Consider the following 20,657-nt stretch of genomic DNA (forward strand, 5'->3'; position numbering starts at 1 on the left):
GCTGGACTTGGATTTCATGTGCCGGCTGCTCGGGCCAGCGAATCGGCGTGCTGGCCCGTGCTGGAGTTGGCGCATACCCCGACTGGCACCGCGCTCGTCCCGGCGTCGGGGCAGCGTGGCGCGATTCGCGCCGATTCTCCGACCCGGTTCCGCCCCTGGTTTATCGAGGTACTGGTGATGATGCGGATATCAACTTACTCTGATGAAACTGGCAATGTGCCACCAACATGATCGTCTCTCATGGCAAGAAAAGAGCGGCTCAATGTGATCCATTGTCTTTTTGAGGGGTTTAAATTGGGGATATCCCCTGAAATAATCTGTCCCTGAGAGGCTTATGTCTTCATTTCCCCAGTAAGGGGATAGAGTAAATGAAAGGAAGGATGGCAACTGGGAACTTTCTCACGGGTAGCATGCGAGCGCTGTAAGAGATCTAGACGTAGCAGCCAATTCAAACCCAGGAGGGGTTTTTCTATTGTGCTGTTAGTAATTACCATTAGGTAACAAGATGACAATAGTTGCAAATTGCTGAGTACAGCACGTCATCACGTTGACAACTCCACCCTCCCCCACATTACAAAATCAGAATACATTGTGAAGTCTCAGTTAAAAATGTTGCTTTAAAAGTGCGCAGGGTGCACAAGGAAGAGGGTCAACACTCAGAATAAGTGCCATCTCCCTCACTGGGTTTGTCGAGCAGCATGCCCGGGCTGCTTGTTGCAAGGGGTATGAAGGAACCGTGTCTCTTTGGTTCAATTTCCTCAAGGACGGCTTGGAGCTTTGCGTACAAAAATCTGTATTTTCCTTCTCTGTTTGACTGCCCAGTTTGGGTACTTGCTGGATAAGGTCCTACTTCAGACATTTTTAAAATGTAACTGAAAAAGACCACGATGAGCGAAGCAGCGAAATTGTCGGAAGCAAATGAGTGAGCAAATCTTCTCCTTCCTTGGCTTGTTGGCTCACACACAGCTGCTACTGAAGGAGGTAGGCTGAACTGTCTAATTAAAGTTTGTACTCCGATCTCTTTGCCCTCAAGCAGTTTGCACCCACTTACACAGACGTTACCTAAATCTCTGGTTTTGTAACTTTCGATTTCCTATGAAACTTTAATTGCAACAATACACACACAATGATACATTTCTGCCCCATCACTCCAGGCTATATATATATCAGTTCCACAACAAAGTGAGCAGCGGGGAGGTAAACTGAGAACTTTATTTATCTTTAAAAATGATGAGTAAGCAAACAATAAAATTTTGTGCCACAGAACTCTCCAGTGTGTGAAATAACTTGCCACCACACCTAATACTGCAGATTCTTTTAAAAAGGGAAGATTACTTAGCTTTACTATGTACCAAAAATCTTTACAGAAACTAAAAAGAACCAATTCCCCCCTCCCCCCAACAATTTCATGAATATTTGTCTGAGAAAATAACAAACACCAGTAGGAAAGTTGAAAAATTGTAAAAAATATCAGTAGTGGGTTATTCGGTATCAATAGCAGACATTTACAAGCAGAACACTTTAGTAATATAATATCTTGGACCATGCCAATGAAATAGGTATGCTTAGGCTTATGGGACTTTGGTTAGGGAAAATATACAAGTGATGAAAGTCATATCTATAGAAATATTGTAAATTTGAAAGCTTTTTAAATAACAAATTCCATCAAAAAATGATTCCGAAGTGACAGCTGAAGGATCGTATTTAATTTGCCTCCTTAACATCGGAGACCTTTGTTGTACCTACCTACATGAACATAGGTAGGAAGCTCAAAAATAATGACCTCACAAACATGCAGTGTGACTCGGAGTGGCCTTTTTCATACTTACAGATGAGCAAAAATGTCCACCAGACACTGTGCCTTCCATAATGAAAAAGAGTTCCAAGCAGAAAAGTTTTACAACACATGATACATCGATTCAACGTGAGAATTTCTATAAAACATTTACCAGTGTCACATTATTACATGAGTTCACTAATATCAAGTACCAAATATAATCAGTTACTTATACAATCATTAAAAAGTCACTTTTAAACAAGTATATAATGCTTATTTTTGAATTAACATGTTAATAAAGTTTGTGCAAAACAAGCAGGCCTCTATAATTAAGTGATGTCATTTTGCTTTCTTGTTTTTCTTCAAAAAGAGACCAGGGAATTTCTCAGAAGTGCGTCTCTTTTTCTGTGATGGTAGGAATACGTCCATCGCCTTTAAGTTTACCATCACATTCATTAATTATGCTGCAGCACGTGTCTGCATTGGACGGTCCGATTCCTCTTCGCCGCAAGTCTGGACTCGGTGTTGTAAGCTTCTTAATTCTCTGAAATTGTAATCAAAACAACGATTTTAAAGAATGCAATACAGTATTGGCTGTTTACCTGATTATTTTCTCCCCCTTGTATGAAGGTGAGGACTGCCTGATGTTACTGTACCATTCTACCTAGCCATAATGAAATGACCAGGTTTAGGGCGAAAGTCTCCGTTTGGGAGAGTACGCTCTCCTGCCGGAACTGAATTGCACCTGACCTGCGCTCCTGAAGCGATTCCCAATCCTTCGCCGTCTAAATTTATGCAGGGCCAGGATTGAGAGGGATTCCCTCGGGAATCCCGCTCTCTGGCTGCCATTTTGAGTGGGCGGCCCAATAGCGAGGTCCCACAGTTGGCCACTCCTGCAGCGCAATTCAGCCGCCCATCCGAAGATTTTCTGGGTCCCCCCCAGTACAAGGATGACCCCACATCGCTTAGCTTGGTGCAAAAACGAAGCAACAAACCAACTGGTTGACTACTTGGTGAGGAGCAGGCAATTCATAATGAACAGCATTTACTGGGTTGAGAACAATAATGATAATGCTGACAAAACTGATTTTAATTACCTCTAGAAAGGTTCCTTCAGTCGTCCATAATTTGAAGATAAATCCAAGAGGTATGCAAACCATGGAAGAAAGGGCCAGGGCCCACCCTAGCGCATAACCCCAGTCTGGATAGGTGTACGTGTTGTTATACTTAAGTGGTTTATACCTCACAATGAAGAAAATGAAAATCGCCTGAAAGGAAAAAGATGAAACAACATTTAAGATTAACAGTTGCTTCAGATATTCTAACGTGCTGATGCAAAACATAAAATTTGCTTCCCAAACATTTCACTCTGGGTACATTTACCCGGCACTATAAAGTAATAGTGGGTGGGATTCTCCGGTCTGCCAGCCGCGTGTTCCTCGGCGGCACGCCTCACCAGCAGCGGGATTCTCCGTTCCTGCCATGTGCCAATGGGATTTCCCATTGTGGCCACTCCATGCAGGCGGGGAAACCCATTTCACCATTGTGAAACTCTCTTGCAGCCTGGAAAATTGAAGGAGATCAGTGGATCCTTAACTGGATTCTTGCCACCGCTGCATGGTTTGCTGCTGAACCTGTTAGCCGGTCTCCAGAAAGGCACTCGATGGCTGGAGCACGGTGGGATGCTGACCCAGCTCACACCTTTCCAAACTTTCACACCCACTACCCCCAACCTCCATCACCACCCCCATGGGCCTGGGGAACCACAGCTCAATAACTCTGTTCCTCTCTCCTCAGATGAGACCTGAACTATTGAGTATTCTTTCAGTATTTTCTGCCTTTTGTTGCAGATTTCCAAAATCCAAACTATTTTGCCTTTGCACCAATGTTCCCAGCTTTCCTTTTCATTAAAAAAAAAAGAAAATTTGGTGGACGTATGTTTTAGTAATAAAAAATTAACAATCGCATTTGTGTTGTTATGGGGTAAGTACTTAATTTTAAACATACCGATATGAATACATTTATGAAGAAAAAATGATTGCTAAAGAAGCACAACTGCATTGGGTGCAGAAGTAAACTGCAGATTTCAAACTACATATTAGAGAAGTAATTAAAAGCAATTAGGCGGGAACCCTCACAACATTTGAGAGGCATTTACATGAGCACGTGAAACACCACAGCGTACAAGTCTTCGGACCAAGTGCTGCAAAATGGGATTAGAATAGATTGGCGCTTGATGGCTACCCTAGACACGATGGGCCGAAAAGTACCTTTCTGTGCTGTAAAACTCTATGATTCAGAATGTGTGAATTATTACAGACAATTAGGGGATGTGAAGTGCAATTATATTTCAAAATGTTACTTAATATTGAAAAAAATGCATATGATCAATATTTATCCGAATTGAATGTTAAATGAAAGCCATTGACAAAAGGTGCAGTAACAACTTAAGAACTTACTGAACATATGCCGGGAGTGATGAAATTCCAGCACCATTTAAATAGAATTAATGGTCTGTACCCAATCATGTCTTCAATATTATCGTAGAACCGATCACTTCCTGTGAACATATGAGAGATTAGGGAAATATCAAGTATCACAGCATACATAAAACAGGCTGCGCCACTATCTGCATGATTTAATATTATTGCAGTATTTTACAATCATTATTATCTGACCTGATTGGTGACACATACTTGGGTCTACAATTTCTCTTGCACATGTATGGGCAGGCGTACTGTGGAATTATTTCATTTTGCAGAAATGAAGAGAAGCTATTAAAGCAGTCTGTTGTATGTGGCTCAAGGGACATTCTGCACAAAGCCAACTGTGGATATTTCCACAGTTGCTAAATTACACTGATTTTGTTTCCTTCCTAATTTAGCTTCACAGATTACCTTTCAGATACAAATCTGAAATCCAAAGAACAGAGCAAGTCAGAGGTATAAAATATTAAATACCTTCCACTTGAAATACATTTTAAAAATCTATCTTCATTGCGTATGCTGGCCAGCTGTAATCTACGCGTGAATTCATCACTCATGAGCTATCCAGGGAGGCTTACCAAAGCAAATAACAATGAGGGCTTACAGTGAGGCTGTGAATAGATTTTCAGTCTTAAATGGTCAGCCCTATGTTTCTCAGGAAACGTTGATTTTCTCAGAGCAGGAGGATCTGCTATTTAGCAGAATAATTTATAAAAATCTAGGGTTTGAGTTTGAGGGAGAATTCAGTTGTCTATATTCTAGACATAATGGGCGGGATTCTGTGATCCTGAGGCTAAGTGTTGACACCATTGTAAACGCCGGTGCATTTCTCGACAGCGTCAACATGGCCTCAGGAGCAATGATTCTGACCCCTACAGGGGGCCAGCACAACACTGGAGCGACCCACGCCGCTCCAGCTGCCGATCCCCAGCTTCAAACGGTCTGCGTATGCGCAGTGGCTCCCTTCTCCGCGTCGGCCCCGCGCAACATAGCGTAGGGCTACAGGGGCCGGCGCGGAACAAAAGAGGCCCCCAGCCCGAGAGGCCAGGCCGCCGATCGGTGGGCCCCGATCGCAGGCCAGGCCACACCGGAAGCCCCCCCTAGGGTCGGACCCCTCTCTCTCCCCCCACCAGGCCGCTCCCAGAGGTCCCGCCGGGTAAGAGCAGGTGTGAACGGCGCTGGCGGAACTCGGCTTTTTTTCCAGGCCGAGAATCGCCAGGGGGGGGGCCGCGTAGAGTGTCCCCGACTGGCGCCGTGCCGACTGTGCCAGCGCCAATGGCGGCGATTCTCCACTCCCCGTAGAATCGGCGGACCGGCGTCAGGGCGGTGTGGCGCGATTCGCGCCCGTCTCGGTGATTCTCCGGCCCAGCCCCGGTGTGAGAATCCCGCCCAATGGTCCAAATATTAGTCAGCAGTGGCACTAACTGCTGACCTCTCGGAGAAAGCTGCCCACAAAAACAAAATGAGCAATCGCTGTGACATGGGTCTTATATTGACCTCTGTAATTTAGCAACAGTGATATCATCAAGCAGGTCAAGCAATTACATTGAACAATTCCAATAGACAGCAAACCAGGTAGTAACAAGTTAATTTTTCCGCATTTGGCGATCGGTCGGAGAATCCCCTGTTGTTGGTGATATCGGGGGCAGTGCTGCTTTTGTGATGCCCCGCCCCCTCCAAAACGGCAAACTCTGCAAGTACACCGCACGCCGTCGAGACGGCCTCAGGACGTTACCGGAGGTCCTCCCCCCGATGGGCCGAGTTCCTGACGGCGTGGGGCGCGTGTCCTATATTTGTTCAGGAACTCGGAGTGGCAGCTGCGGACTACTGGGGGCACTGGTGGGGGGTGGTCCATGGGTAGCGACCCTGGCCAAAGGGGGCACTATTTGGCAAGCCGGGACTTCGCGTGGCCAGCGCCATGTTGCACGGCACGGCCGCTGTCGGCCGCCGCCATGCGCGGCAACAGACCTGTGAATTCTCCGGCTGTGTCTGCAGCTAGAGCCGGGGACTCTATGATTTTACAGGAAACAAAATAAAGATTTGTACCACACATTGATATTGCAGCTTCTACTGTAATCCAAAAATAAACTTTACGCTTCTGATTGTTTTAAACATCTAGGGATTTTTAAAAAAATCATGGAATGGCGAAATTTGACATTCCATAAATTTAAAATTTGTTTTTCAGGGTCTGCAGGTTGTTGAGCAACAATTATGACTTTGATGCTGTTAAAAACCTAACCTGCATCTCATCTAACAAGGGTTTGCACAATGAAAATAATAGTGAAAATATGGAAGGTTAATGAATTGATTTCTAATTGATTTCCACGTACAAGTAACAGTGCACCTCGTGAAGGAGCAGAGATTTTGGAGTCCTGCGTTTGACTGCACATGTGTAGATACCTGAAACTGCATTCAGTTTCACAGAGTAATTATGCTGAACATTTGACTTAATCACTATCATTACAGCTGCAAATTCCAGGACATTATTATAAAAGTAATTTCTTTCTTTTCTCTGATGTACACCAAAAGGGCCGGAAAGGTGTTGGTTCTTTTACGATAGCGCCATCTACTGTTCCACTAGTAGGGTAGTCTCCTTTTCTCACTTGTAAACATCTTCAGATCAAGTTTTTGTTTTATCTTTCCAGTTTAAAGAAAATATGGATTTATGCCCGAAGTAGAGGACTGATTGTATTATTGCCAGTGGGTTTACAGCTGGGGTTCTGTAAAATTCCCTGGGTGGCCTTCCTGCCTGCCTGTCGTAAACGAAGCCTCGGGTGCCCAGCCTATTCTCGCCCCAATTGAAGCCCTTAAGTGGCCTTTGATTGGCCACCTAAGAGCTGCCTACCCTGCTCTCCCCCCGGCCCCAGTCTCTGAGCCGGCAGCAGGTCAGTGATTGGGAGGGGGGGCAGATTGGGGGTGGGCGAAGCCCAGATCATCTTGCTTGGACCTCAGGCAGGAAAGGGGTCAATTGTACCACCAGCTCCCTTTCCAGATTGCATCATTCCAGGCCAACCCCACCCCCCAATCCCTCACACCTACCATGGTCTCCACCCGATTCTTGGCCTCTTCATCAAGACCTCTTCCTCCTCTTCCCACCACCCCCAGGGCCTCCTTTCCCATTCATACCTAAGGCCCTACACCTACCGGGGCTCTGGCATTTAGAATCTGGAGACTGCTTGTAATCCCAACAATGGCCAGCGCTCCTGGTGGCACCCCTGGGGTTACTGAGCTGCTAGCCAATCCAATTAGCTGGCAGCTCTCAGGGGTGCAACTTCCCCCCTATTGACGGGTTGAAATGTAATTTCCAACCACTAGTCGTAGTGTTAAATCGCTATGGGGCAGCTGGGTACACGTTCATTGCCGACTCTTTGGGTGACTGGGCGAGAAACCCTGCCACCCACAAAATCTGCCCTCTGGTTTTAGAAAGGTTTGGCTGGTACTAATCATCTCCATCTTCCTACCCGTACCTAAAACATTCCATCTGCACCTTTTGTCCTATAATAATAATCTTTATTGTCATTACATTACACTGCAATGAAGGTACTGTGAAAATCCCCTAGTCGCCAGATTCCAGCGCCTGTTTGGGTACACAGAGAGGAATTCAGAATGTCCTATTCAGCACATCTTTCAGGACTTGTGGGAGGAAACCGGAGCATCCGGAGGAAATCCACGCAGACACAGCCAGAGCGTTAAGACCCCACACAGACAGTGACCCAAGCCGAGAATCGAACCTGGGGCCCTGGTGCTGTGAAGCAACAGTGCTAACCACTGTGCTACCGTGCTGCCCTATATTATCCAATATGTTACAAGGAACTTAACAAACCAATTTCCAGCAAGTCTTTTCAACAATTCATGGATTCATCACTAACCCACTGGCAAAGAACAAATATGCAATGTATTGTGAATGACATACCATAGGCCCAGCCTATACAAATACACTCGAAAATGGCAACGAAGAGAAGACACATGCCACTCGAAGCGTATGCATCGAAGAGCTGGAAGACGTACATTCCTCCCTTTCAAAATATAAAGAAGACAGTTTAGTGTTTTATTTTGCCACTGTTAATTGCTCCACTGGACAGAATTGTCTCACAGAAAACATTTGAAGTCGATTGTGAACTAAACACACATGATTTTCAAAGATGGCAGCCAACTGTAAACCAATAAATGCAAATCAATACAATAAACGGCAGTTCAAAAGGTTGAACTTACAGAAAAATCAACCAGCATCTGAGGAAAACGAACTCCTACTTAGAGCCCTCGCGATTACGTAATATCCAAGTTATTTGACTTAGAAGAGCTGAAGGGTCAGAATATTTATTTCGGGTGCAGATTGGGCAGGCGGTCCTAATCTATTGTGGTGGTCAGGCTTTATTTAGATAAGAATGCTGAGCTGTCAGCGCATTAGTGCGCCGCCTGGTCCCAGAAGAAAATTGTTAAATGAACTTACCTGGAGTATTTTGGGTGCAGCTACCAGCGATCCCTTTAAGGACCATTGGCGAGACCACGCCATGCTGCGTTCCGCCTGGCACGTGCTTGGGCAGCCCTCCCACAGCCCACTGGGACCCTATGTGTGACATAGGATCCTGAGGTACATAAATTCACGAGGTTCCTACCTATTCTGGGTGGGGAGGCTGGACACCTATTATCTGGCCAACTCCAAGATTGCGAGGGGCAGGATGTTGGCTGGAGCTGAGTGCAGAGTCTGCCATCTCATTGCTGCCGTGATCACAACAAGGAACAATAATGAGACCAAGATTGGTCCCTCTGTTTTCCGCTTGGTACCTCCCTGCTCAGATGTGCATGGCATTCAGTAAATTAGGACATTTATTTTTAAGGCTGGCCATTTTATCTGGTTATCTTTTGTTTTTAAAAAGTCTCCCTATTACAGGGGTCCCTAAGGGTCTCCTTATTACAGGGGTCCCTGTAGGGTCTCCCTTTTACAGAGGTCCCTGGGGATGGGCAGGGTGGGTCACGCCCATACTTTGGGGGGAGGGGGGGGGGGGGGGGGGGGGGGAGAGGGGGTGCACCCGCACCCCAGGCAATCGGGGGTGGGGGCTGCTTTGCGGGGGAGAGCAGGATTCAGGGCTGATTTGCGGTGCGGGGGGGGGGGGGGGGGGGGGGGAGTGGCCGGCTGTGGGACCTCACTATCGTGCAACCATTTTAATTCCCCAGGAACCTCGTATTCGATGCCATGCATAACTTTGCATGGCGAGGGAGACTGAATTGCGTCCCGATTTGCACGCGCAAGAGGATTGTAGAACGGGCGCAATTCTCCTCTGCCGGGAGTCTCCCAAACGGAGAATCTCACCACTTATCTCTCACCTCCCCTCATGCCCGGAAACATACCTGCTGGATGCTAATCTCACGAGCCATCTCCATGCGAGCAGGGCTCTTGTCAGGCATGACCTTGATCTGGATGAATGCATTGACATTCTGGTTTTGAATGAAAATTACTTCGCAGGTGGTGACATTTTTGCCCTGTACAAAAATATCTTCATCTGGCTACACTTTGACCACCTACCCTCCCAAAAGTGCTGTGGTGGTAGTATGTCCCCATTCACTAAATCAGTGTTTGTCAAACTTTGCTTTCCTGGGACCCACTCCTGCGAATTGGCAGTCCTTTGGCACCCAGGCCGGCTGACCTTTGGAACTCACATTCTTCAGGATGCTTCATTCATTGAGATATGAAGCCTTTAGCCGTCAGCTGTCAGCTTTTTTGCCATTTTTAATCATCATGACTTTTCTTTGTACTATTTGCCTCTCACCCTTGATTATCCTGTCTACCGCTTTTTTAAATAAGTGTTTTAAGGATTATAAAACAAAGGTGAGTAGATGGAGTGAAAACACAGACCAGTCACAATCTCATGAAATGGCAGAGCAGACATGAAGAAGAATATTTATTTATGTTCCTAAATTCCAATCTTCTTGATCTTGGGCTGAACAGGGTTTCAAATTCTCACACAATCTGTACATGTTGCCTGTTAAGGGAATGGCAGGGGCGGGCGCGAGACAATGGACTCCGGGGCTGCCCATATTCTCCCGGCCGGATGGGCCGAAGTCCCGCCGACGTAACCACGGGTCACGTCGGCGTAAATCAGAACAACTTTTAAAATTTTTTTTAACAAACAATTTTATTGAGGTATTTTTTGGCATTGTAAACAGTTACAGATAACAGAAATGTGCAAACATCAATATAAAACCAAGACTTCAATCAAACCATACTGCACATGCCCGCTCCTCTCCCCTAGACACTACCCGCCTATTTATCCCTTCTCTACTCTAATCTCCCCCTTCCCCCCCCCTTCCTCCCCCCCACCCCCCCCCTCCCTGCTGACGTTCGCTCTCCCGCGAAGCAGTCGATGAATGGTTGCCACCTTCGGGCGAACCCCAGTACAGATCCCCTCAAGGCGAACTTAATTTTTTCCATACCCAGAAAACTTGACATGTCCGAAAGCCATAGTTCGGTCTTCGGGGGTTTTGAGTCCCTCCATGCCAGCAGTATTCGCCACTGGGCTATTAGGGAAGCAAAGGCCAGAACATCGGCCTCTTTCTCCCCCTAGACTCCCGGGTCTTCCGAAACCCCGAAAATTGCCACCTCTGGACTCATCACCACCCTTGTTTTCAGCACCCGGGACATGACCCCCGCAAATCCCTCCAAGTACCCGCTAAGCTTAGGACATGCCCAAAACAGGTGAACATAGTTCATTGGTCCTCCCGCGATCTAGCGCACTTGCCCTCTACCCCAAAGAATTTGCTCATCCGAGCTACCGTCATGTGGGCTCGGTGAACGACCTGATATTGAATCAGGCCGAGCCTGGCACATGTTGCGGTTGAGTTTACCCTACTCAGAGCTTCCGCCCACAGCCCGTCCTCCATCTCCCTGCCAAACTCCTCCTCCCATTTGAGTTTCAGTTCCTCCGTCTGGGACTCTTCCCCCTTCATGAGCACCTTCTAGATATCCGAGACTCTACCCTCTCCTCCTTCTCCTCGGGAGACTATTCTGTCCTGGATCCCTATTGGCGGGAGATGTGGGAAGGATGGAACCTGTCTGCGTACAAAGTCCCGCATATGTAAGTACCTAAAGTCATTTCCCCATACCAGCCCAAATTTCTCCTCCAAGCCCCTCAAACTCGCAAAGCTCTCCTCCAGAAACATATCGCCCACCCTCCCCACCCCCACCCGCCGCCATGTCCGAAACCCTCCATCCATGTTCCCGGGGGCAAATTGATGGTTATCACATATTGGAGCCCAGGCAGATGCACCCACGCCCCCTCACATGCCTCCTCCACTGGCCCCATATCCGCAGAGCCGCCCCCACTACCGGGCTGGTGGAATACCTGGCCGGCGACAGCGGTAGGGGAGCCATGACCGGGGCTGCCAAACTGGTGCCCCTGCACGAAGCCGCCTCCACTCGCTCCCAGATAGACCCGGTACCCACCATCCACTTCCTTATCATGGCTATGTTAGCCGCCCAGTAGTCGTTGATCAGACTCGGCAATGCCAGTCCCCCCTCCCTGCGGCTCCTTTCAAGCATCGCCTTCTTCATCGCGGGGATTTTCCCGCCCAGACAAAGCTCATGATGATTTTGCCAGTCCTTCGGAAGAAGGACCGTGGGATAAAGATTGGGAGGCACTGGAAGATGAACAGAAATCTAGGGAGGATTGTCATCTTTACAGTCTGCACCCTCCCCGCCAGTGACAGCGGGAGTGCATCCCATATCCAAAACTCCCTCTTCATTTGTTCCACCACCCTCGTCAAATTTAACTTATGCAACCTGCCCCAGTCTTGTGCCACCTGTATCCCCAAGTACCGGAAACTTTCCTCCACCAGCCTAAATGGCAGCTCCTTCAGTCTATTCCCCTGGCCCCTCGCCCGCACCACAAACATCTCACTCTTGGCCATATTTAATTTGTACCCTGAAAACCGGCCGAACGTCCTCAATCTTTCCAGTATATTTTCCATCCCGGCCAGTGGATCCGACACGTACAAGAGCAGGTCGTCCGAATAGAGAGAGACCCTATGTTCCACCCCCCCCCCCCCCCCCCCCCCCCGCCATGTCATTCCCTTCTACCCCTTCGCAGCTCTCAACGCCATCGCCAATGGCTCTATGGCCAGCGTGAACTGCAACGGGGAGAGTGGGCACCCCTGTCTGGTCCCGTGGTGTAGTCTGAAATAATCTGACATGATCCTGTTCATCCTAACGCTACCTTTTGGGGCCTGGTACAATAGTCTGACCCAATTAACCAGTCCCTCCCCAAACACAAACCGTCCAAGCACCTCCCACAAATAGCCCCACTCCACCCGGTCGAAGGCCTTCTCAGCAACCACTACCTCCACCTCCTTGCCCGTCGGGGGCATCATGATCACATTAAGCAATCTTCTCAAGTTAGCTGTCAGCTGCCTGCCTTTCACAAACCCTGTCTGACCGTCCCCAATCACCTCCGGTACACAGTCCTCAATTCTAATCGTCAGGACCTTGGCCAGGAGCTTGGCATCCACATTGATCAGGGAGATTGGCCTGTATGACCCGCAGGATTCCGGGTCCTTGTCCCGCTTCAGTATCAGCGAGATGGTGGCTTGTGACATCGTCGGTGGCAGGGTCCCTCTGTCCCTTGCCTCATTAAAAACCCTTGTCAGGACCGGTCCCACTATCTCCGAGAACTTCTTGTAAAACTCTACTGGGTATCCATCCGGTCCCGGGGCTTTCCCCAACTGCATGGCCTTTAGGCCCCCCAATACCTCCTCCGCTCTAATCAGGGTCCCCAGCCCGTCCACTAGTCCCCTGCCTACTTTTGGGAAGGTTAGTCCATCCAGGAACCTTTTCATCTCCTCCGGCTCTTCCGGGGGTTCTGAAGTGTACAGCTTACTATAGAAGTCCCGAAATACCTTATTCAGTCCTGCCGGGTCCTCCACTCTGCTCCCCTCCCCATCAACCACTCTACTTACATAGAACATAGAACACAGAACATAGAACATTACAGCGCAGTACAGGCCCTTCAGCCCTCGATGTTGCGCCGACCTGTGAAACCACTCTAAAGCCCATCTACACTATTCCCTTATTGTCCATATGTCTATCCAATGACCATTTGAATGTCCTTAGTGTTGGCGAGTCCACTACTGTTGCAGGCAGGGCATTCCACGCCCTTACTTCTCTCTGAGAAAAGAACCTACCTCTGACATCTCTCTTATATCTATCTCCCCTCAATTTAAAGGTATGTCCCCTCATGTTAGACATCACCATCCGAGGAAAAAGGCTCTCACTGTCCACCCTAGCCAATCCTCTGATCATCTTGTATGCCTCAATTAAGTCACCTCTTAACCTTCTTCTCTCTAACGAAAACAGCCTCAAGTCCCTCAGCCTTTCCTCATAAGATCTTCCCTCCATACCAGGCAACATTCTGGTAAATCTCCTCTGCACCCTTTCCAATGCTTCCACATCCTTCCTATAATGCAGCGACCAGAATTGACGCAATACTCCAAATGCGGCCGTACCAGAGTGTTGTACAGCTGCAACATGACCTCATGGCGCCTAAACTCAATCCCTCTATCAATAAAAGCTAACACACCGTACGCCTTCTTAACAACCCTCTCAACCTGGTTGGCAACTTTCAGGGATCTATGTAAATGGACACCGAGATCTCTCTGCTCATCCACACTGCCAAGAATCTTACCATTAGCCCAGCACTCAGTCTTCCTGTTATTCCTTCCAAAATGAATCACCTCACACTTTTCTGCATTAAACTCCATTTGCCACCTCTCAGCCCAGCGCTGCAGCTTATCTATGTCCCTCTGTAACTTGTAACATCCTTCCGCACTGTCCACAACTCCACCGACTTTAGTGTCATCTGCAAATTTACTCACCCATCCTTCTATGCCCTCCTCCAGGACATCTATAAAAATGACAAACAGCAGTGGCCCCAAAACAGATCCTTGTGGTACACCACTAGTAACTGGACTCCAGTCTGAACATTTCCCATCAACCACCACCCTTTGTCTTCTTCCAGCTAGCCAATTTCTGATCCAAACTGCTAAATCACCCTGAATCCCATGCCTCCTTATTTTCTGCAGTAGCCTACCATGGGGAACCTTATCAAACGCTTTACTGAAATCCATATGCACCACATCAACTGCTTTACCCTCATCCACCTGTTTGGTCACCTTCTCAAAGAACTTTATAAGGTTTGTGAGGCATGACCTACCCTTCACAAAACCTTGTTGACTATCTCTAATCAAATTATTCCTTTCCAGATGATTATACATCCTATCTCTTATAAACCTTTCCAAGATTTTTCTCACAACAGAAGTAAGGCTCACTGGTCTATAGTTACCGGGGTTATCTCTACTCCCCTTCTTGAACAAGGGGACAACATTTGCTATCCTCCAGTCTTCTGGCACTATTCCTGTAGACAAAGATGACTTAAAGATCAAGGCCAAAGGCTCAGCAATCTCCTCCCTAGCTTCCCAGAGAATCCTAGGATAAGTCCCATCCGGCCCAGCTAACTTATCTATTTTCACACTTTCCAGAATTGCTAACACCTCCTCCTTATGAACCTCAAGCACTTCTAGTCTAGTAGCCTGAATCTCAGTATTCTCCTCGACAACATTGTCCTTTTCCTGTGTGAATACTGACAAAAAATATTCATTTAGCACCTCTCCTATCTCCTCGGACTCCAAGCACAACTTCCCACTACTGTCCTTGACTGGCCCTACTCTTACCCTAGTCATTCTTTTATTCCTGACATATCTATAGAAAGCTTTAGGGTTATCCTTGATCCTACCTGCCAAAGATTTCTCATGTCCCCTACTGGCTCGTCTTAGCTCTCTCTTTAGGTCCTTGCTAGCTAACTTGTAACTCTCGAGCGCCCTAACTGAACCTTCATGTCTCATCTTTACATAAGTCTCCTTCTTCCTCTTGACAAGTGTTTCGACTGCTTTAGTAAACCACTGTTCCCTCACTCGACCACTTCCTCCCTGCCTGACAGATACATACTTATCAAGGACACGCAGTAGCTGTTCCTTGAACAAGCTCCACATTTCCATTGTGCCCATCCCCTGCAGTTTTCCTCTCCATCCGATGTATCCTAAGTCTTGCCTCATCACATCATAATTGCCTTTCCCCCAGCTATAACTCTTGCCCTGCGGTATATACCTATCCCTTTCCATCACTAAAGTAATCATAGTCGAATTGTGGTCACTATCACCAAAGTGCTCACCTACCTCCAAATCCAACACCTGTCCTGGTTCATTACCCAGTACCAAATCCAATATGGCCTCGCTTCTCGTTGGCCTATCTACATACTGTGTCAGGAAACCCTGCTGCACACATTGGACAAAAACGGACCCATCTAATGTACTTGAACTATAGCGTCTCCAGTCAATATTTGGAAAGTTAAAGTCCCCCATAACAACTACCCTGTTGCATTCACTCCTATCCAGAATCATCTTTGCAATCCTCTCCTCTACATCTCTGGAACTTTTCGGAGGCCTATAGAAAACCCCTAACAGGGTGACCTCTCCTGTTTCTAACCTCAGCCCATACTACCTCAGTGGACGAGTCCTCATCAAACGTCCTTTCTGCCACCGTAATACTGTCCTTGACTAACAATGCCACCCCTCCCCCTCTTTTACCGCCTTCCCTGAGCTTACTGAAATATCTAAATCCCGGCACCTGCAACAACCATTCCTGTCCCTGCTCTATCCATGTCTCCGAAATGGCCACAATATCGAAGTCCTAGGTACCAACCCATGCCGCAAGTTCACCCACCTTATTCCGGATGCTCCTGGCATTGAAGACACACTTTAAACCACCTTCCTGCCTGCCGGTACACTCCTGCAACTTTGAAACCCTACTCATGACATCACTACTCTCAACCTCCTGTATACTGGAGCTACAATTCAGGTTCCCAAGCCCCTGCTGAATTAGTTTAAACCCTCCCGAAGAGCATTAGCAAATTTCCCCCCCAGAATATTGGTACCCCTCTGGTAGATGCAGACCATCTCGTTTGTAGAGGTCCCACCGACCCCAGAATGAGCCCCAATTATCCAGAAATCTGAAACCCTCCCTCCTGCACCATCCCTGTAGCCATGTGTTCAACTCATCTCTCTCCCTATTCCTCGTCTCGCTATCACGTGGCACGGGTAACAACCCAGAGATAATAACTCTGTTTGTCCTAGATCTAAGTTTCCACCCTAGCTCCCTGAATTTCTGCCTTACATCCCCATCCCTTTTCCTACCTATGTCGTTGGTACCAACGTGGACCACGAGTTGGGGCTGCTCCCTCTCCCCCTTAAGGATCCCGAAAACACGATCCGAGACATCACGCACCCTGGCACCTGGGAGGCAACACACCAACCGTGAGTCTCTCTCGTTCCCACAGAATCTCCTATCTATCCCCCTAACTATGGAGTCTCCAATGACTAATGCTCTACTCCTCTCCCCCCTTCCCTTCTGAGCAACAGGAACAGACTCTGTGCCAGAGACCTATACCCCATCGCTTAACCCTGGTAAGTCCCCCCCCCCAACAGTATCCAAAGCGGTATACTTGTTACTAAGGGGAGCGGCCACAGGGGATCCCTGTACTGACTGCTTCCTCCCAGCCCCTCTCACCGTCACCCATCTATCTTTATTCTTCGGAGTAACTACATCCCTGAAGCTTCTATCTATGACCACCTCTGCCTCCCGAATGATCCGAAGTTCATCCAACTCCAGCTCCAGTTCCCTAACGCGGTTTCTGAGGAGCTGGAGATGGGTGCACTTCCCACAGATGAAATCAGCAGGGACACTGACAGCGTCCCTCTCCTCAAACATTCTGCAGGAGGAACATTGCACTACCTTCCCTGTCATCCCCTCTAGATCCCCTGGCTGCCTCCCTCTTTCTGAGTTGCTGCTCTAGCAATCTACCGGCCTTCTCCCCATGCTCATACACCACTCCCCTCGCCTTCCTAAGTTGTTCCACGGTCCTACTCTTGGATAGCACCCCCAGTTCCGCCTGCAATCTCTGTCTCTCCCTGAGTAGGTCCTCCCCGGGGATCCCGCATGCTCCTCGTCTATCCGGTGAATTTCCCTAACCAATCTGTCCATTTCTCCTCTGTCCGCCCCGACCCTGTGAGCCCAAATTGAGATCAGTTCCCCACTCACTACTGCCTTCAGCGCCTCCCACAGGGTCGCTGCTGAAACCTCCCCCGTATCGTTCACCTGCAAGTAATTTTGCATACACTTCCGAAGTCTCTCACATATCCCCTCTTCCGACAACAGTCCTACGTCCAACCTTCATTGCGGGCGTTGGTGATTTGCCACCCCCCCTCCCCTCCCCCCGACCTGCAGATCCACACAGTGCGGGGCATGGTCCGAGATAGTGATTGCCGAGTATTCCGTATTCTTTACCTCCCCTACACAGTCCCTGCTCACGATAAAATAATCAATCCTAGAATATACTTTATGAACATGCGAATAAAACGAGTAGCCCCTTCCCGTCGGCTGCCTGGCTCTCCATGGGTCCACAGACCCCATTTGCTCCATGAACCCTTTCAGCTCCCTTGCCATTGCTGGGAGTCTGCCCGTTCTGGGACATGACCGGTCCAGCCCCGGGTCAAGGACCGTATAAAAGTCCCCCCCCATTATCAACTTACGTGAGTCTAGGCCTGGGATCTTCCCCAGCACTCTTTTGATAAAGTCAACATCGTCCCAGTTCGGCGCATATATGTTCACTAGCACCACTCTTCTCCCCTCTAGCTTGCCCCTTACCATAAGGAATCTGCCCCCGCCGTCTGCGACTACGCCCTCCGCCTCAAATTGAACCGGCTTATTGATCATAATTGCTACCCCCCGAGTGGAAGACCTGGCTGATCCAGCCCTTCCTTAGCCTGTGGTCAGACACTTTCAGATGTGTCTCCTGCAACATAATTACGTCCGCCTTTAGAGCCCGCAAATGCACGAACACACGTGCCCTTTTAACTGGCCCATTTAGTCCCCTGACATTCAAGGTGATCAGCCTGGTTGGGGGGCACACCCCCGGCCGTTCAGCCATAACCTTTCTTGGGCCCGCCCCCGGTCCATGCGCCGAGCCATTCCTGGCTTACCCTTTGGCTGTCTCCACCCCCGACCTCCTTTCGATTACCTACTTCAGATCCCCCCACCTCAGCAAAATAACTCCCCCCCTCCCTAGCAACATCCCCCGATAACCCCACCCCTGCCATTCACTGGCTGTATTCTCCCCCCCCCACCCCCTCCCCACCTGACTCCCTTGACTAGCCAATCTGCTAGCCCGGTGACTCATCGCACCGGCGCCCCCTTGTCTCACTTCCATTGTTTCCCCGACCTCATGTCCCCACTCCCCAGCACAGCATCCTCCACTCCGACCCACTGGAGCAATCTCACTAAAATGGGAAAGATCAAACAAATGGAAACATCAAACAGCAACGCGAGGCTGCTCCAGGTACAATACCGTTCCAGCTGTGTACACAGAAAAGTGTTAACCCACGTCCCTTTCTGAGCACCAAAAATATATATATCACACCGCAATAACCCAGTACCCGTACATCCCCCATCCGAAACAAACATAAAAACCATAGACATAAATGAAATAAAAGCTCCCAACCAACATCGTTAATCCCCATTGCTGACCGGCCACCCTTTTGTTACAATACAGGCTCCAGCGCACTGAGAGCCCAACAAAAGGTACCCACCACAACAGAAGAAAAAAAAAGGAGAGAAAAAGAGACAACAGAAAAAAGGAAAAAGACCATTCGAAAGGGGGGGAAAAACTTCCCACAAACAATACACCACAAGGCACCTTTAAAGCAGTAAATAGTCGACCTGCAGTCCAGGCACAGTAGGCGTCCCTTCAACCAGTAATTCTCGGACCCTAGCTTGCGTCCGTGGGTCCTTTTTTCGAGACCAGCCCCTGATCCCTCACAAAGTCCATCGCTTCTTCGGGCTCGGAGAAGTAGTGGTGTTGGCCCTGATGAGTAACCCAAAGACGGGCCGGGAAGAGCAGACCTAACTTCACGTCAAAAAACCTTTTTAACGGCGTCAACCAGTGCAGATAGTTGACGCCGTCCAGCGTGGAGGTAGGTCACGGCCTGAGGGGTGGCCGCAGGAGAGGTGATGGCGGGCCGCAGTCTGTGTCTGTGGGGGAGAGGTGTGTGTGGGTGTGTGTGCAGCGGAGGGGGGGGGGGGGGGGCTTCGGGGGAGTGCTGGGGAAGGATGGGAGTGAGTGCCGGGGAGGGGGGATGAGTGCCAGGGACGGGGGTTGAGTGCCGGGTACGGGGGGATGAGTGCCGGGGACGGGGGAGTGCGAGGGCAAGGGTGTTTGTCCGCCTGGCCAGGTGCCATCTTCCAACAGTCACGCCCATGTCACCTGGGTGGGGGGAGGGGGGGTACGGGCAATTATGACATGTCATCGTCCCCCCCCCCCCGCAGGCCGTCATGTTTTCTGATCAGCCGCTATTCTCCATGTTGCGCTGGAGGAGGAGGAGGAGGAGGAGCGCGTCAGAGAGGCGGCGCAGGCTGCCACAGAGGAGCATGCCACAGAGGAGCAGGCGGCAGCCGCCCAGGCTGGAGGGACACTCGCCTGACAGGACGAGGATGAGGAGGAGCACGTAGTGGAGGAGGAACACGAGGAGGACGTCGCGGCGCCACAACAACAGAGGCACCCGAGGAGGCCCCGTGTGTACCGGCCCCGGCTGTCGCACCAGGACCTCACCGACCGGGATTGCAGGAGGGGACTCCGGATGAGCCGGGAAACCGTGGCACACATCTGCCACCTGCTGGCACACCTGGCACCGCGTGGCACTGGGGGGGGACACACCCTCACCCCATGTCCGTCAAGGTTACGGTGGCCCTGAACCTTTATGCCACGGGGTCATTCCAGATGCCAGGTGGGGACCTGTCCGGCATCTCGCAGACATCGGTGCACCGGTGCACCCGGGCAGTGACAGACGCCCTATATGCCATTGCGGACCTCTACATCCGCTTCCCTGTGGACCGGGCCAGCCAGGATGCTCGGGCCGTGGGCTTCTCTGCCGTGGCCGGGTTTCCCATGGCCCAGAGCGCGATCGATGGGATGCACAGCTGCAGATAACAGGGCCGTGTTCACCAATAGGAAGGGGACCTATTCCATGAACATCCAGGTGGTCTGCGATCACCGCATGATTATCCTGCACGTCTGCGCCCAGTACCCGGGAAGTGTACGTGACGTGTTGTTGCGGTCTTACATCCCCGGCATGTACGAGGGATGCCACCCCCGACTGAGGGGCTGGTTGCTGGGCGACAGGGGTTACACGTTGCGGTCGTGGCTGATGACGCCTATACGGAGGCCACAGAATGACGCGGAGAACAGCTACAATGATGCCCATGCAGCGACAGGGGGTGTGATAGAGAGGTGCTTTGG

At 49.5% G+C, this 20,657-nt stretch overlaps 1 protein-coding gene across 3 annotated transcripts in view; it reads right to left on the reverse strand.

Moving 5' to 3' along the window:
• Window positions 1-1,193: 1,193 nt before the first annotated feature.
• Window positions 1,194-20,657, reverse strand: part of slc6a11b (solute carrier family 6 member 11b) — a 209,323-nt gene continuing 189,859 nt past the window's right edge. For all 3 annotated transcript variants that reach the window (XM_072472598.1, XM_072472596.1, XM_072472597.1), the window contains exons 12-15: window positions 8,177-8,279; window positions 4,237-4,337; window positions 2,875-3,045; window positions 1,194-2,321 (exon numbers count right to left, since the gene is read on the reverse strand). In XM_072472598.1, coding sequence (XP_072328699.1) covers window positions 2,163-2,321; window positions 2,875-3,045; window positions 4,237-4,337; window positions 8,177-8,279 — 534 coding nt within the window. In that variant the 3' untranslated portion in view covers window positions 1,194-2,162. The remainder of the gene's footprint in view (window positions 2,322-2,874; window positions 3,046-4,236; window positions 4,338-8,176; window positions 8,280-20,657) is intronic.

The sequence above is a fragment of the Scyliorhinus torazame genome, chromosome 13 (assembly GCF_047496885.1).
Source record: "Scyliorhinus torazame isolate Kashiwa2021f chromosome 13, sScyTor2.1, whole genome shotgun sequence".
NCBI lineage: Eukaryota > Metazoa > Chordata > Chondrichthyes > Carcharhiniformes > Scyliorhinidae > Scyliorhinus > Scyliorhinus torazame.